Raw genomic sequence first — 18,069 nt, 5'->3', positions numbered from 1 at the left:
TAGACCAGCTCTCTGGAACCGATCCCCTCAAACTAGCTATCCCTGCGATCTACAAATCGTAATTCTTTGCAGCACTCCAGTGTTGTCCTGATTTATAATGGGGTAAATCCAGAGGGACCCTTCTGCTGTCAGTAAAATCACTCAGAATTTACATTTGTTCAAAGGGAAGCAGAATTTGGCAAAGTGAACGTAGTAATCACAATTTAAGATAAACTGCTGGCTATGTTTTTTAGAAGTGGAAACAGACGTCTGCTCCCAGCAAACATCCAGAACCCTGCTACTTTGCCCACAATTAAGTTAAGTGAATGGACAAGTACGTGAATGTGCATTTTTCAATACGTGCATCTATCTAAAGGTTTTGTCCATGTAGATCTAGGCAGGTGTTCAGTTTCATAAAATGGTCCTTTTTTTTTTTTTTTTAACTCAAGTCAGAAATCTGGAGGAGTTGCATGAATTGGGGAATGGCTGATCTTTTTCTGAATTTTCATCTTTGTGTTCTTTTCAAATCAAGTTGAGCGATCCCCCATGGTGATTACTTTCTGACATCTGGTTGGTGGCTTATCTGAAGAGCGTTGGTGGCCTCGCTGTTAATTCTAATGAGGAACCTGCAGCACAAGTCACTGACATCAGATTCCCTCCTGGCACACTTGCCAGAGCAGTCCTTGATGGGGAGCTCAAGCAAGACAGAAAGAATAAACTGGAATTACATTCCTGCAACTGAATAATACAAATCAGGGCTCGTGTGCAACATCTGAGTATCACAGTCACAGACAGTCTCCATGTCGTTGAGTGATAAGTTAAGAATTAAATTTCAGGTCTCTTGATTTAAGATACATCATGTGTTCTTCAGTCACTTGGAAAGTCATGGGTTTTTTTTTCCCGCTCTAAGAAAGGTCAAAAGGTCACACTGGGATTTAATTCATATGAATAAGTATTTTTAGATAAACAGTACTAAAATGCTTTGTCAAACTACATGGCACTGTATTCCTAACAGAGTCATATCACAGACTGAGACAGGGGAAAAAACCTGAGATACACTAAACTTGACAAGTGAGTCAGTCTATTTGCTCAGGTCTCAGGGCTTTTATTTCATGCTGTGCTGTAAGTTCAGCAAGGCAGAGGAGGCATTACTACCTCTCTTGGTACAGTTATATTGCAGCTTCAAAACAGGGGATGTTTAGCTCTATTAGAGGAATTCTGACAACACACAGAATACAAGACCTGTAAGGCAGATTTAACATGCATTTTCTCAGATACATCTACAGCATATGTTAATTTGCACACAAATATATCCATATCTATAATGGTCCTGTTTTTTCCCCCACTGGCTTTGCAGAGTTAATGCAGTGTTAAGCACTTTCATAAATGATCACTTCAAACTGTGAAAGTCATCACCCTGCATGAGCTATACTCTGCTTCTCCTACACTGACTACAAAATATCCAAAATTTGCTGAGCTCCTTTCACAGTGAGGGATTTATCCTTCACAGTCAGCATATCATTCCAAACTGAGTTATATGAAATTTAAACTCCAAGCAAAATTTCAGGGCAAAATAGGAACATTTGTATCACATGAAGTACTACAACCTAAAAATCTTCAATGAAGTATTTATACTGTTTTTAGTATTTGCTCATTTATTGCACTCAGTAAGAATAGACATTGAGAATGCCATCTTCTGGCAAAAAGGTGCATAAATGCTAAGCCAGCTATTTCCAAATAATGGTAATGGTAAGAAACTATATGCAGTGAGTTGTTAGCTTGTAATTTTTAGTTGTCCATTTTAAGTATTTTAAATCAAATAGTTGTAACTGCATGATAAAATACTGAATGTTATGTAGGAACTTTGACCAGAATGAGTTTTGAACCTGAAGACTATTGCAAATGAATTTTATACTGGAAAAAGGTAATGTTTGAAAGTAGTAATAATTTAAAAGACACTAGAGATAATAAGAAAATTTGAATAGAGCTGCAAGACTGAGATTTCTTTTACTTTGCTATATTTCCTCTTATTTCACAGGATCTCAAAGATAATTCTCAAGAGTTCATTAAATATTTGGTGAGACTATTATAAGCCTTTTACACCAGAACCTGTAACAGCATCAAACTGTTAGCAATGAATCTGTTTGTTATTATGCTGCCAGCTAGAGCAACCACAACTCCAAGCTTTATGCAGCCAGTTCATGATTCTATCACAAATAGCCATCCGGGGCAAGAATATATGTCCTATTATGACAAAATGTGTCCTATATGACAAAAGTGTTTTGCAAGCCCTGAGGCAAGGCAAATTCACTTAAGCTACACTTCTGGTAGTTTGAGACTTGCTTTATCCTTTTTTGTTGTTTTCCAGTGATTATTGATTGGATGTTTATCGGTCCAGTCTACAACACCTAGCCAACAACTAAGTTACCTAGACCATCTAATGAAATACAGTTGGTCTAGTATTGAGCCAATAATCTCTGAGAGTGGCCCACCTCCAGAAGCGAGTAGTAGATATGGGATAGGACAGGGAGTAATATTTGGTGGGGTTCAGAATCTATCTGGTCTAAATCTAATCTGATCACTGCCTTGATTGAGGTAGTGATCACCGACAGAGACAATAGTCAGCTCAGAAGGATGATTTAAAAAAAAAAAAAAAAGAAGTAACATCTGCTAATATCAAAACTCAGTACTTCACTCATTTTGTATGCTATTCCCTTCTGCTTTCCTGATTTTAAAAATAAGCTGAAGAAAGAACTGACAAAGCAGATCAGGAAAAGGGGAAAATATTTTTGGATGACACCATCACAGAATAAAATCTTTGGCCTGTGCCTTGTCCATGCAGTTATTGTCCTTGCAGAGACACCAAAGCTGTCTCTGAAACATGGCAGTAGAGCCTTGCCAACACAGGTCTGCGGCCACGCTAAATACAGATGTGACCAGGAGGATTGTCCCTCCTGAAGGTCTTTTGAGAGGCCCCATCACTGACATGATCATTTTGTTCCCAGGAACTGAAGACTCGTGCTGCCCTGTGTCTGGCTCACATTAGGAATGGACTGAAAGTTAAAAAGGCATCAACTCTGCACATTGATAATATGCGGCACAAAACTGGGGGGATGGGAAGGGAGTAGAGCTCTGTAAAATACAGCAAATCTCTATAGAAAGTTTCTTGCAGATTCTCTGCAAGAAACAGATTCCCTGGCCCAGAATAGGCTTTCAGCTATACCAGTTCAGCCATGAAGGGAGTGCACCGGCCATGAAACAATCGACAGGTTAAAAGCACACCTTTTTAGGCACATATGGCTATGATGCATGATTGTACTAGACTGCTCAGCAGCTTGAAGAGCAAGTCTATACTGTTTAAGGAAATCCACACTTTGCAGAATGCTTTGTATCTGATCTGTCTTGCAATTACTGTTACATGGTTGTAGAGGACACACACCCGCTGTGTATAGCATAGCCCAGTAAATGGGTTTCTCCCCGCAGTGAAGCAAGGCAACAGTTCCTTCTCTCCTCCTAACACATTAACACAATCGGATCCTCCTGTTTAACATAAACTGAAAATGTCGGCAAGGTCTCCTTCCACATGATAATCCCCTACTTGACATGCAATGACATTATCCCACCAAAGCTGGAGACAAATTGTAATTCCTGTCGTAATTACAGGGTTTAATAGGTATGGAGGGTTGTTAGGTGCAGAGCAACTATTCCCACTTGGGACTCTTCAGGAGTGCAATCAGTGCAGCCAAACCATTTATGCAACTGAGACAGTGCTGAGATCAAAGCATCTCTCCTTACTTCTAAAGGGTCACATAAATAATACACCATCACCATTTGATTTCTTGTCGGTGACTTCCATGTCTTCCACGCATCCTGTGGAAAGACGGTTTTTCATTTGATCCAGAAACTCACGTTGTAGAACAAGATAAAAGCAAACAAAAGACCATTTCAAGCTTTTTATATATATAGTAGATTGAAATGCAAAAAGAACAGCCTTCTGTAATACAGTTATTAAAAATTCAGACAGAAAGATTAAAACTTATGAAATTATTAAGAAGTGTTGAATGCACAAAAACCTAATTAGTATTGAAAAAATTTAAATCTTCTAAGTCTAATGAACTTTCAGAATCTCAGCTTTGCAGCTAGTAATGATAAATTAAAAAAAAAGAATAGAGCTAGAAAAATGATTATGAATAATGCCATTAAATTAGTAGCTGCAACAAGCATTAAATCCTATCTGGATATACTCTTGCAGATATTGCCTTTTATACCCATTTAAAATTCTGTTCATATAGGAAATAATTTTGAATCAACTTTTTCAGTCTGTGAAAACTCAGTGCAGTTCCTGAGAACTGTGCAAGACTGAGAAAATTTTGCGACAGCCTGATGTTATGAAAGCGTGCTGGATAGCTGTAATGCACCATGCTAGGATGTGCACTGAGCATTTCAAAATCCCAAGATTAGAAGCAAGACCCTTCTAGCAGGAATTTCTTTCTAGGGGACCATCAGACTTCATCCCATAATTTCCAGAAATTCAAAAAACACAATTTGAACAAGAAAGATTAAAGCAGGGTTTCTCCTTTTCCCTGCTTTATAATTTTTTTAGTCCATCTTATCTGCTCAATATGGATGCAACAGTTTCCATGATGCCAATTTCTCACACTTAAAGTGAGGCAGACAACTTCAGTCCTTCCCAAAGGTCTTTTTAAAGGGCTCATCCTAGACTGGAGTCCTGCTCTTGTTAATGAATACAAAAACTCAGATTAAGAGACATCCCTGTCCAAAAGATCTTACAAGACTCAGTAAAGCCTATTTGTGACTCAGGAGATGGGAGCTGAAGCTGGGATTAGGACTTTTCTCCAGAAGAGCTACAAAACTGCCATAAAATTGGAACAGCTTCCAAAGGCTGCTCAGCTTGGGCAGGGGGAGTTGACTTCCAGATGAAAGTCTCCATAGCTCATTAAAATCACTCAGATTACACAGCCTACAGTTATACCACTAAGAATACTGCTTGCCTCCTTGGAAGGTGTCCCCTGTACACACACACACACACTTTTTAATAAAAACCCTCAGCTTTGCAGAGTCCTGGTGGGCTGAATCTTCCCCATACAGGTATGCAGGAAACATGCTCAGATTGACACATCTCACCATTATAGAGCAGCTCTGAAATACTGAATTACATAAAGCTGCAACATCAAAATACTCACTGAATTTCACACACAAGCAAATTTCTTAATGGAATACTTAGTTATTATCACATTCCATTTTTTATTGTTATACAACCATCATTTTTTACTTAATTTTGATTTGTATCAGCAACTAGGTTTGAACCATAAACAGACTAATTCCAACCAGCAGAAGAGGCAGGAACCAGAAAGGTCATGCCCTCATGTCTTTGAGTCTATGCTGCACACTGACCACAAGCCACCAGCATTTGAACCAAAGACATCAGGAGTGCTGGTTTTGCCTCCTGACTCTAGGAACAGATTGCAACCAGAGACGACAAGTCATGTAGCCAAATGTGCCAACACTCCTGCCTTTCTGGTGGGACCATGTGGGGGTGCGGTGCAAAAGCACAGGTCTCTTACAGAACTACTCAGCTTTCTATTTGTGACTATGACTGACTTAGAGTGCATATCTTCCTTACCTATTCATACGGACTATGACGTACGAAGGGATATTCCCAGCAGTGTCCAGACAGGAGCCCGTGGACCTGTGGCCAGCACTTTAACACATCTCCTGCAGCCCTTTCTACATTTGCCCCTACAAGACGCAGGACGGCTGGAGCCCTTCATGCTGTTGCGAGGCTGACGGCAGCAGTCACAGCTGCGCCCCTCATGCTGCATATGGCAGCAGGGAATACAACACGTGCTACCCTTTCTACGCAGTTACCAGGCAAGGAGCGCCTGCTCCTGCTCCCTGGGAAGGTCAGGTTCATTCCCATCACCGAGCACAACAGAAGGCTACTCACTGCAAATAAAGTACCATTTTCATTCGGCAAGAAATAGAAGTTAATCCTCTTTTTCTCCCTTTTAACAGCACAGAATTTGGTCCTTGTTCTACCTTTAAAATACTAGAAAATATTTCCGCTAATTTTTAAGGCTTTATCCAAAGCCCAAACTGTTTATTTCAGTGGCCCTCGCATCAAGTCTTTTCTCATGATAAAGTCTAATTAGAAACATCTAACATTTATCTCTCAAGTGATTGATAAACTGTATCTGAAAGTAATGGACAAACACACGCAACTAAAAAGTATAAATCATAGCAAAAATTAAAAAAAAAAAAAAAACATTTGAGAGAAATGCTGCCCACAACAGCCATTAACTAGATGAAAAAGTGGCAATGATGTTCTGGTTACACATTTATTACAAATCCATGAAAGAAGAGATGAGAGGTGGGTCACCTACAAATGATACTGGGCAAGGGTCAAAAATAAAATATTGTTCAAGTCTTCAGTTCCAGATATCCAAAGACAAAATGTTGGCAAATAAAAATTGAGGAGTCTCAAAAGGGATAAATTAAGTATAATCCTGTAAGTATTTCTAAATAACCTTTAACAAAATAACTCCTGTGAATATATCATTAGGTACGCCAAATTATCCTCCTAATAAAGAGGAATGGGGATTCAAATTTCCTAATGGAGTTAAAATTCTATCATTACTCACTACTAATTTAATTCTATGCCTCTGCTACCCTTCTTGCACAGGTTAAAAACCTATTCCAATAAAATATGAGCTGTTCTAACACAGCCAAACTTGTTGAATGTACTTGTGATACAAGGCATTTAAAAATAACCTCTCAGTAATTTTGCTGATTCACATTAACAGCATAGCATCACCATGTACTGGCATTTTAGCAGTAATGTAAATTCATGCAAATTTCCTTTGAGATCATTCCTGAAAAAAACAGGAGTGGAAGTCAGTGCCAGAATGATTGTCACCTAAGTGCAACAATTTATTCACCAAAAAAGATAAAAATCACTTATTAGCACATCTCTGGAATTTTGATTACCACTAAAAAGGGAAGGTTTCTGACAATTCCTGTACCTAGACGTAGAGGCTGCTGCGCGATAATCCTCTCCTGACCCACCAATGCCTTGCACACAAGAGCAGCGAGGTACGAGCAGGCCGAGGGCGCCCTCCCGCTCGCGCCCACATCCACCACCTCGGCTCCCGCCGGCACCTCAGGGACACCCAGCACAGCCCGGGGCAGCTCAGCGCTGTTCAGGTTCCACTCTGCCTCCATTTGCCTTCTTCCAAGACACAAATACTTTAAAAATGCAAAACAAATCTGGTAGTCAACTAAAATGAACCTCTCCAAATATATAACGAGCCAAAATGACTCCACTTGCTAGCTATTCTAGTTACCACAGTCTCCAATAGTTGGCGAATCATATTTATAGGTTGCCCCTGAATGCACATATCAGACTACTTGAGTTTGTAAGCTGAATTAATTCTTAAATGCTTAGGGACAGTGCTCAGCTACCAGGCTCACCTCTCTTCCCATGGGACTATACAGTATATTAGAGAGACCTCGCAGCACACCAGACAGGCGAGGAGCTGCACTGATCTGGGTTACTCAGCTTTAGGTGGGCATGAGCAAAATGCAAATCTGGCCTTGACTTCTTAGCTTTTTTGTTTGTTTCATTTTAAATTACAGGTTTTGCCAAAGTACCTACGTTATCTTACTTGAAGAATTTTGATTAACTGTAATTTTCAGTAGGACAGCACTAAATCCTGTAGGATTTTATCCATTGCTGCATGAGCTCACATTACAAGACACCAGGCATGATATTAACTGGGTTGTAGATCTGCTGACAAAGGCAATGAGATGATACTATTTTGGCCAACTACAGAGTTGCAGGTATCAATGACCAAAATCCACAAATCAGAACATTCTCCACAGGATACCAATAATCCTTACCTGTAATTCTTAAAATGGCAGTTTTCAAACTGGAAGTGATAAAGCTTTTTGCAGTTATGACAATTCTTTGAGAGAACAACAGCCCTCCACGGAAAGGCCATGGGCAAGGCCGTCCTCACTGCTCGCTCAGGTGGCTGCCACGGGGACACCAAAGACATCCTGCACATTGGCAAGTTGCTCTCTGGCCCTAGGCAGGCTGGCAAAAAATAAAGTTATGGGAGCAGATGAGGAACGAATACCTTAAGCCAACAGCCACCAACTGCTGACTCACAGGAGAGGTGGTGAGACCTTCCAGTGCTGTTCAGTTAGGAAGTGTGTCTTCTGCAGATAAGTTTCCTTCAGAACAGCGAAGTGCAAAGCAGTCACAGTGCACGGCTTCAGCAGTGCTTCTGCTCAGAGACCAAGAAGGTCCATAGGGGTGACTAGCTATTGAGCAGCAATTTCAATAAAACGGTCTTTGTCTAGACAAGGACTTGAACACACACCAAATGCAACAGTTAAGTGTCCCCAGGTGAAAGCAGGGGACAAAATGGCAGGTGCGGACACCTTACAGAAGGACCCTTAGTGGTCCCCCCCAAAATCCATTTGCTCTGCCTTTTGTGAAGCAGGATATTCAGCTTTTTGCAGCTGAAACACTTTTTAATTGAAAAAGGATTGGTAGGAACAGCTGCGGTTTAAGTAGAGCTCTTTCCAAGACTCTCCCCTTGCTTTGCCTCATTACCAGCTACACAGCCCCTTTTCCAGCATGTATGTTTTACAACTCCTTGTTTGATTTCTTTTTTTTGTCCTTGTGAAGTTAGCTTTAACATAAGATGGAAGTTATCATCAGTCCATGACAGAAAACAAAGAGGCAAGCGCTGGAGTGCCCATTTTAAGTCATGCTGCCTGTTGCCTTGGCAACCAGCTAATAAGCTCTGCTATTCATTTTTCACCAGCACCTGACAGCAACATCCCTGCAAGATTGGATATTACTAAGGAGTCTGCTAACTCAGCTACTTTACAAGGTATCGGAAAAGATCTGCTAGCATTTCCATTCTGAATCCCATTTTTCAGGGAATGATAAGTTATCCGTAAATTGTCCAAGAGCTGAATATAAGATGCAAAAATACTGCCAAGACAATCCATTGTCTTCGTAAGAGCATAGTGCGTTGGGATCCAGACATGCTCCAACATCAATATGTATATTGCTATTCACTGCGAATGGAGAAGGATTAGACCTCAAAATCCTCAAGTGAAAAAACCACATGAGTGCTCCGACGGGCTCATTTGCTCCCGTGCCTCTCCTGGTACACTACAGGCATGTCATGTAGGAACAGGGTTGGCCCTGTTTCCCCAAGCTTCCTTTTGGAGGAAGAGTCATGCCCTTCGTACTGCTGCTGCCCATATCCTTGAGCTGCTCCGAGAAGCACACAGACACCTACTAAACTGGCACTACAGTCATGATTAAATGTCATGACCAGATAGGCTTCATCGGTGGCCAGCCCTCTCTATGCTAGGAGCTGTGCAGACTCCCTAAGTGGCTCTGCCCCTCCCCAAGAGTTAATTGTCCCTATGATCGAGTCACACAAAGGGCTTAGTCTCAAAAGATTGCAAATAAAGGCTGTTGTTTAATCACATCCCATTTCACATACCACAGGCTACCCGACTACCTTGGAGGAATACTTCCCTTGCATGAGGAGTCACCTAGTTACCCAAATTCCACAGGATTTCCAAGTGTGGGGCCATAACAGAATATGGACTCACAATCATCTCTCTTTGGAATGAACGTAGCCAGCTTTGAAGGTTAAACATTCACCAAAATTCAACACTCGGGTATTATAACAAATCAAATATTCTGAAATTTTATTAGCATATGGCTACAAAAAAAGCCTCCTTCCTATGAGACCATAGAGAAGACAAAGGAATCTCATGCAGATTCAACATCAAAGAACCACAGAGACTAAAATATCGCCCTCTAATCTGCGCAGTGAGGGTCTGATGCCAGTGGGCTTCTGCACAAACAATCTGAGAGAAGAAACTGGTCAGGAGGGCTAGCTTTATTCCTGGATGCTTCTTCCCCCCCCCCTCCCCCCCCAGATTTAAGACTCCCTAAATGCTCTTTCAACATAGATTTTGGCAGCTTATTGTTTAAAGATTGATGAGCGCTGAAAAACACATTCATTACTGCTTGTCATAGAGATGTTGATGAATTCCAGTCACATGCAGTTAAGCTGTAATTCAACACAATGACAGACTAAACAGACAAGTCTAGACAAATAAGAAAAAAAAACAGCTAAAAATACAATTCCTAGTGAAAAATTCCTAGAGGATTCTATAATCTTTCTATTGAAAAGAGGTGCATAATCTTATACTATTTATTATATGAAAGCAGACAATTTGCTTTATTTTAATTCATGCAATGCTATCAAGAGGTAACGTCTAAACAGGATAGCAAAAAATATTGAACACTGAAATATTTTTGCTAAGGAAGTACAGAATCTTTTTTAGTGAAGTTTTAAAGTAAAACACATGCATGTTAGAAGTGAGGTGCACTGACCATTATACTCCTTAAAGATAAATTTTGCTAGTTTCACTTATCAGAATATTCCCACTGTGAAAAGGGACAACTGGTGGCACTAAAAAGTTGAATTTGCCTTGTGACATTTAAACCAAGCTGAAAGATATGTGTTTTAGGTTTGAGCTTACTTCCAGGTAATTCAGGAACTACATGCCTTGGCCCTAAATGTTCACACTAAGTATTCTTGTATTGGTTCTGCTGTTTTTCAAATCAAGGGAAAAATCAAAGGTCTGTTTTTTCCCCCTAAATCTGGCAATGTTTATGCCATCTCTCTTCATATCCATAGAGGTAGAGTCTGTTGTAACTTATGCTTCAAGAGGAAGAACTATTTACACAAGACATTTTGGTACATTATTCAGGACCATCAGGTCAATACCACCATGCTAAGAAGACATCAGGATCTTTGTCAAGGGTGTATACTCATTGACGCTAGGAATACAATGTAGTATTATGATAGAACATTTCATAACCCTCTTCACCATATTTAAGTGATATATCTAAGGCCAGAATTTATAATATTAGTCAATACTAGGTTGGATTAGTCAATGTGCACATATCCACAATGATTCACCAGTGAAAGCATCCTATACTACTTCAAGAAGGCTACATGGTTTTTTATCTGAAAGACAAGATTAATTTCACACATGCTCATTCAGCATTTGACTCCCATGAAACCAGAAGAAAACCAAATTTTACACTTCACAAAATTTTTTTTTATTGGTATGAATCCTCTAAAGGGAAGGCAGGCTTGAAAAAAAAAGGGAGCAGAGGAGAAGACAGTCTCATGAACCCTGGAAAAGTATAATTTCCTCATAAAAGCCAAGGAAAGGTCTTGTGTTCACAGTAGACCATCCACCCCTCAGCTTTTCATACCAAGAAAGAGAAAAGTTCAGAATCACCTGAGGAGAAACATAGAGCTTCAGCCATATTCCCATAACAGCAGTGATACCAGTTCTAGCTCTACCAACACTATGGAGCTACTTTCTAGGGGGAAAAAGGTCCTTTCAGCAAAGGAGGAATGATTCATTGTTTAGCTAAACTGGAAGGCCAGACCCACATTCACCTGCTGATATAAATCCTCCTGTTCCATGTATCGAGGCAGCAGAGGGAGGGACTCCATTTCCTGCTTCCTCTGTCATCCAGAGGGGCAGAAAGACCCTCCAAATAGATATAGGAGGGCCTGAGCTCCCAGGGGACAGCGACTTCTTCTTCCACACCGCTCTGGAAAATCATAATTGCCCAACTAATTTTGAGGTGACAACCCTCTGCTCTTTGGGACTCCCGCAGATAAGGATGGCAAGGGGCTTTGGGATAGCACCGAGGCACAAGATTTGTACTTGATTCCTTCAGGGGCCTTGTAGACCTTCAAATATCCGTGCATTTTGAGGGGCTGAACAGCCTATTCATCCAAAGGATATGGGATGCAATTTTGCCTAAAGTAGATACACCAAGATAGTTAATCTGCTGAAGAAAGCCTGCAAAGAAATGCCTGAATTTCACAGACAAATGCTTGCTTAGGGTTCCCCCCCCTCCCCATTTCCCTTAACTGAGAAATGAACACGGCAGGGAATTATCAAAGGACTAAATAGTTATCACTTTCAGGAACTTCAGTTCCTGACCCAAAGGTCACTATTTGATAGTTTTCAAGTGACTCTTGGCCATGAGCTGGTAAGGCCAGTCCTAAGTGGCACATTTCCATCTCAACGACCATTGCTATAGTGGCAGGACAAGCCACAAATTGCCATCAGTCTGGGGCATGGAGGACAAGTCACTCTCACCTCTTTGAGGATGTCTAGCAAAATGAGAATGAAGGAATATTGTGTGCATACTCTACATACCACAATAAGGAACAGCTTCAGTCTCCAGTACTGTTAGACTGTTATTATACAAACTGTTCAGTCAGAAAGCAAGTTTCACTTAACCTCAGTGGGGCCCTAATGCTAACATCTACTGCCAAAGTAATCATAGCGATATACATGAAGCTAAACTAAAAGTCTGATTATTTTAAAAAAAGTTCAGACATCTCCTTTTGTCAGAAAGTTAAAAACAGATGATAGTTTTAGAGCAAAATGTTTTTCATTTGTAATTCTTTACAATGAAATGGGCCATGCAATACCAGTGCATATTTATTTATTTTATTCTTAAAAGAACAACAAAAATCCAAGACAAAGCTTTGACAAACATTTCTAAAAACTAAAGAAAACTCACCTCGAACTTCAGGAGAGAAGCGAGCTGAATGGCGAGACACAAAAAGTTTCAGTTCTTGATCCAAGTTGCATTCAATCAAGTTTGTGTCCCATGATCGGATTCCTAAAATTCAAAACACAAAACACTTCTAGCTTGATATATGAGCCCTGGAAGTTTTCACTGAGTACTTCTGGATTTACATTCATGTTATTTACATGTTTCTAAATTCCCAAACCAGCCTCTCTTCCTTTCGAGGTAGACACTCAGCTATTCCACCTCCCCCAAAGTTGTAAGTGCTCAGAAGAAGCACTTTGGACAGGGATCAGTCAAAAGCAAGAGAAATTCAGTTTTTCCAAAAGGTAATTGAGCACCTACTTTAGGACTGCTGGTTCCACATCCTAGTAGCCACATTATGAGAAGCTGTTGATGTCCCTAAATTATTTTAAAATAGCAATACACTGATTTACTGATCAATATCTACAAAACTGGGGGCAGGGGGGAGGGAAGTAACTTGGATACTTCAGCCATATTGCAAGACAATTGTATTTGTCCCCATGAGAAATAAAAAGAAGAAAAAAAAGATCAGCATCATCTAGCATGTTGCAAATTAATATTTAAAGACAACGTATTAAATTGCTGATTTCATCATTCAAAAGCTTTGAAGCATCTCATATTTTAAATTAAAATTTAAGTGATCTTTTATTTATAAAGTATCAAAATCCTGGTTTTCTTTGAGATTTAAGAGTGCTATGCTTGAACTTTCTTCTTTTAAAGAAAAATAAACTTCATAACACTACTCCTTACAGTTTTTCCTCCCAGCTATTTAGAAGGTGAGAACACATATGATCATAAACTGTATGATTTTTAAAGACTGAAATTTGACTGGGAAAAAATTCATAGTGGGGGGAAAAAAATAAAGTTAGTTTCCTAGCATAAGAATTTGATGACCAAATTAAAAAAAATAAAAATAGGTGAACATGTTTTAAGATTTTTTCTATGATTTTCTTGATTAGCTTTGAAAAATAATGAGCAGGCAGCTGCAGTACAGGTAAGTCCAGGCACTGCTGCCATTTTGAACACCAACATCAGTGATGTTCATTTTTTTCCCCAGAGGGAACGTCAGCAGATATATACAAATCACCTGGCACATGCAGAAGAGACTGTAGGTGAGAAAGCTTCTAGTGGCCCCTTCCCACATGCCTGACCATGTCTTTGCATGAAATTGTTGCGTTAAATCACTTTGGGGTTTGGTAGATTTGGGACAGAGGAGAAGCCTGAAGAGGTGCATGGCCAAACCCTTACCACAAGACTCACGCTAACTCTTTTGCTAGTAACTCTGTCAGGATTTGGGGCTGCTCACTATAGTTTCAGTGCTACCTCCCCATCTTTATTGCTTTTCAAGAAAGCAGAAGTGTGAGGCTTCGCATGGGAGAAGCCATGCTCTACAGTTGACGGTGATGAGGGGAAGAAGAGGGGAAGTGCAGAAAGACCAGACCTGCACTGCTGGTCTCCCACTGCAGATCTCAGTAGTTTCTCCATACAAATATGGAAATCTGCATCTCTAGTGTGAACATGCTTCTTACTGGGATATGCTATCAGCTATTAAGTAGCTGAAATTTTAAACTCTAAATAAATTTGGGAATGCAGTATTGCCAGTATGTTTCATAACCGCTGAAGAAAAAAAAAACAAACACTATAGTCAGCCACCTCCACTTCCTGACTTATGCATCATTGTTCAGAGGCAGCAAGTCTCTTCTGTAAGTCTCCTTATTTTCATTTCTCAAAAATGTCTTGGCCATATGGTGCATTTTTGGGGCGTAGTTTTGGCAGACAAATATAGCTCAGCAGGCTTTAATATTTTCCAGGTGTTGGAATATTTCAGAGCAAGAAAGTAAAGATAATGTAATACCACGCATGTAGAGTGCATATGAAAGCCAGGACTTGCAAACTGATATTGATCCTGAAGCTGAAGTATATTGAATAAATGAGTGCTGAACTTCAAGAAGCTGGAAGATAACAATTCACTGGGCTCTGACAGCAAGCTTGTGTGGGAGACAAAAAAAGCTTTCTGGAGGCCAGTTAAGCGATGTGGACTATGATTCAGCAATGTTGCTAATGATTGGGTCTGATCCACCAGCCCTAGGCCGCTTTTGTTGTGAATCAAATTTGTGGTAGAGATAAGATGATGATTAAGCATAGTCAGACTGCTGAGCAAGTCAATATCCAAAACACAGGACTCAAAGGAGAGGAGAGAGAGGAAGAAAGAAGAAGGAAGACGAGGGGTGGGGGGGAAGCCTGGACATACTATATGCATAGTAGTCCTAGAAGCTCAAGTTGGGGTTTGGATAAAATATCCCAAATTTGCAGCTGCATGATTCAGCATTCTGGATGTAAAATTTCTGCAAATAATTCAGTCAGTTTTGCATAGAATGAAGGTAAATCTGGAACTAAAAATCCAAGGTCAATCCAATGATGTACATCTTTATCAGCATGGAAGCAACTAGAGGAGATATGAGCGAACTGGAGCTATTTCTTTCTGCAGCCTTAGGAGTGCAATGCCACTAGACACAGGACTAGACAGCAGACAGGGCACACCCAGTAGCATCTGCTAAACCAGTGGAAAGATCTTGAAGCTTTCTCTTCACTCCCCCCTCATCTTTTTGGTGGACAGTAGGGTAGAGGATTGCCCCATTAGGGAAATAGCTTCTCAAACAAATTTAATTATTGAAAAAAAGCAGCTTGCCAAGCCATTCCCTCTTCATGAGGCTTTAAGAAATGACTCTGCACTCCGCCACATTGCGTAGCATCACGCCACTGATGTGTTATCAGCAGATGTTTTCTGTGAGACATTGGTCTGCAGTTCAGCGCATGAATCCACAATTTTCAGTGATGATGCTTAGGAGGCACACCAGAGAAGACACTGAGGCAAAGTTATTGAGAACCCTAAATGCATTTAAGACCCCGTTGAGAATAATGGTTGAAAGAAGACAATTTTTCCAGACTACAGCATGCTTTCCAAAGAGAAAAAGATTAGTCAAGCCCATCTTTGCCTCACAGATGTACCGCTTCAGACTCCCAATGTACTCACCCAGAACAATGCACCTCTAAATTTGATCAAGCTTTTTCTTCCTAGCAGGCAAAATCCCAGTGAGATCATCTGACACCAGGAGCAGTGAGGTGACTTCTAATCCAAAATGATGAACAAACAGGCCAAAGCATTCCCTCTGAATACCTAACACAGCAAGTGGTGTTATGCTTTATGCCTGGAGGTAGCAGCAGCAGAGCTATGCAGTAGGGACTGTACAATGGAAGCTTCAAGAAGAGAGTGAGGAGCATTTCTTCAGAGGAAGGATGACATCAGATGTCTTGAGGGCAGAACTTTTATCCATTTGCTATATATTTTAATAATTTAACTAAAATGCAGCCCATCCTGTTTTGACGCAATCAAAAGCTAGGTAAAAATTAGCAAAGTGCAGTGCTGAAGAGGCTCTCAATGACAAAGCATCTGCTTCAGTTGCTGTCCGTGGGAGACAATGGTAGCAATAAAGATGAACAGGTCATGATGAAGCTGCTTAGCTGTGATGAGAAGCCCTTTACCAGAAATAAGTCACGGAAAAGAATTAAGAGAAAGAGCCAACTGAAGCAACGATGGTTGAGAAAACAACAATAGAAAGAGACAAGCGAAGTCCTAGCTGGACTGCTGAACCACACCTATGAGGCAAGGCTGTTCCCAATTCCCTGCTCCAGGGTCTCTTTCCCCTCTTTAACAACTGCAGTTTTCTGATATCTCGGCTTTTATCAGCTCAGAACAAAATATGTGTTACAAAACCATGTGTCAATCGAGTTTAACAAACTCCAGGGTTCAACGGTCATTTTCTTTGTGCATCATGCCACTATTACGGCATCGGGGCTTTTCTACTTCTCCTCCCCATATACACTGCAATCTTTTTTGTTAGAAACCGTATCAAGGACTCATAAGACTATGCCGTTTTGCTTGTGATACCTTCTTGCATTGCTGTCTTAAAGAAAATACAAATAAACAATGAGTCATGGCAGCTCGTAGCTGGACAATAACGAGTCTGAACACTCAGGTATTAGTCTTATTAGTCTTATCGCTTGGTTTTTATTTGAAAATGTGTGGGCTTATGCCCCGAAAAATTCTCTAGCGAAGGAGAAGTCTCATTGCCCAAAGTTAGACACAATAGGCGCAGCGGCATTCCTGCGCGGGGAGGCTTCGCCGCTGGCAGCGAAAACGCCCCAAAGCGCGCGGGTTCTGCTTCGCGGGGAGCGGCAGGGAAGAAAAGCAGCGGCACCGAGGGGCGGGCGGGCGCGGCGGGGCGGCGGCGGCGGCTCCCGCCCGAGCGCGCGCGCGCGGCGGCGGCGGCGGCGCGGCGCCCTTTGTCCGCGCGGGGCTGCCATAGGGACCGCAGTGCGGACTGAGCCACGCCCACGCGCCCGCGCCTCCGGGCCGCCGCCGCCGGCGCCGCGGGCACGGCCGCTCCCGCTGCGGCACCGCGCCCGCCGCAGCCCCCCGCCCCCCTCCCCGGCCCGGCCCCGGCCCCGCGGCGGCGGGCAGCGCGCTCGCCCGGCTCCCGGCTCCCGGCTCGGCGGCGGGGCGCCGCGGGGCGCGGTACCTGCCGAGCCGACTGCGGAGCTTTGTGCGCGGCCCGGGGCGGCTCCCGGGGCCGGCCGTGCGCGGCGCCGCGGGCACAAAGCCCCTTGTGAAAGGGAGATAACAATAAAAAACAAATTATTAAAAAAAAAAAAACACCCACGCAGACACGAAGCGGGCAGGTTTCACAGCGCTGCCGGCCCCCCCGCGAGGGCGGGCGAGCGGCGCCGAGCCCCGGCCGCCGCCCCGCCGCGCCCGGGGCTGCGGCGCAACCTGTGGCGGCGGCGGCGGCGCTCACCCACCTCGCTCGATGTTGGCGATGGCCCGCCGCAGGTGCTCCTCGGTGACCAGCTCGCCGACGACCACCAGCAGGTAGAACTTGCTGTCGAGGAAGCGGTGGGAGAGGCTGGGCGAGGGGCAGGCGGGCGCGGGCAGGCTGCAGCCGGGCTCCGAGTCCACCTCCAGCACCACGGCGGCCATCCCGGCGCCCCGCTCCGCCGCGGCTGCGGCTCCGGGGCGCTGAGGGCAGAGGGGGCCGCGGGCGGCGGCGGCGGCGGCGGCGGGCAGGGAGTGAGGGCGGGCGGCGGCGGCGGCGCTTTTATACGGAGACGGTGCGGGGCTGGGACCTGGCGAGGAGGAGGAGGAGGAGGAGGAGGAGGAGGAGGAAGGGGGGGAGCCGGCACATCCCCGCGCCGCCGCCGCTCCAGCATCCACAGCTGATGTCATCTGCCGCAACCCCCCCCGGCTGCCCCGGAAGCAGGAAGGGCGCCGGCAGCGCCCGGGGCAGCGGCAGCGGGCAGCCCCGCGCCCCCCG

General features: G+C 42.9%; 1 protein-coding gene across 2 annotated transcripts in view; it reads right to left on the bottom strand.

Moving 5' to 3' along the window:
• MAP1B (microtubule associated protein 1B) overlaps positions 1 to 17,837 on the bottom strand; it is a 72,395-nt gene extending 54,558 nt beyond the window's left edge. The window contains exons 1-2 of one of the 2 annotated variants that reach the window (XM_067316746.1): positions 17,558 to 17,837; positions 12,665 to 12,766 (exon numbers count right to left, since the gene is read on the bottom strand). In XM_067316746.1, coding sequence (XP_067172847.1) covers positions 12,665 to 12,766; positions 17,558 to 17,735 — 280 coding nt within the window. In that variant the 5' untranslated portion in view covers positions 17,736 to 17,837. The remainder of the gene's footprint in view (positions 1 to 12,664; positions 12,767 to 17,557) is intronic. The other variant, XM_067316745.1, reaches the window with a different exon arrangement.
• Positions 17,838 to 18,069: the final 232 nt, after the last annotated feature.

This window comes from Apteryx mantelli, chromosome Z (assembly GCF_036417845.1).
Source record: "Apteryx mantelli isolate bAptMan1 chromosome Z, bAptMan1.hap1, whole genome shotgun sequence".
NCBI lineage: Eukaryota > Metazoa > Chordata > Aves > Apterygiformes > Apterygidae > Apteryx > Apteryx mantelli.
Note: the sequence above shows the minus strand (reverse complement) of the source record. Positions and strands in the feature narration are given on the sequence as shown.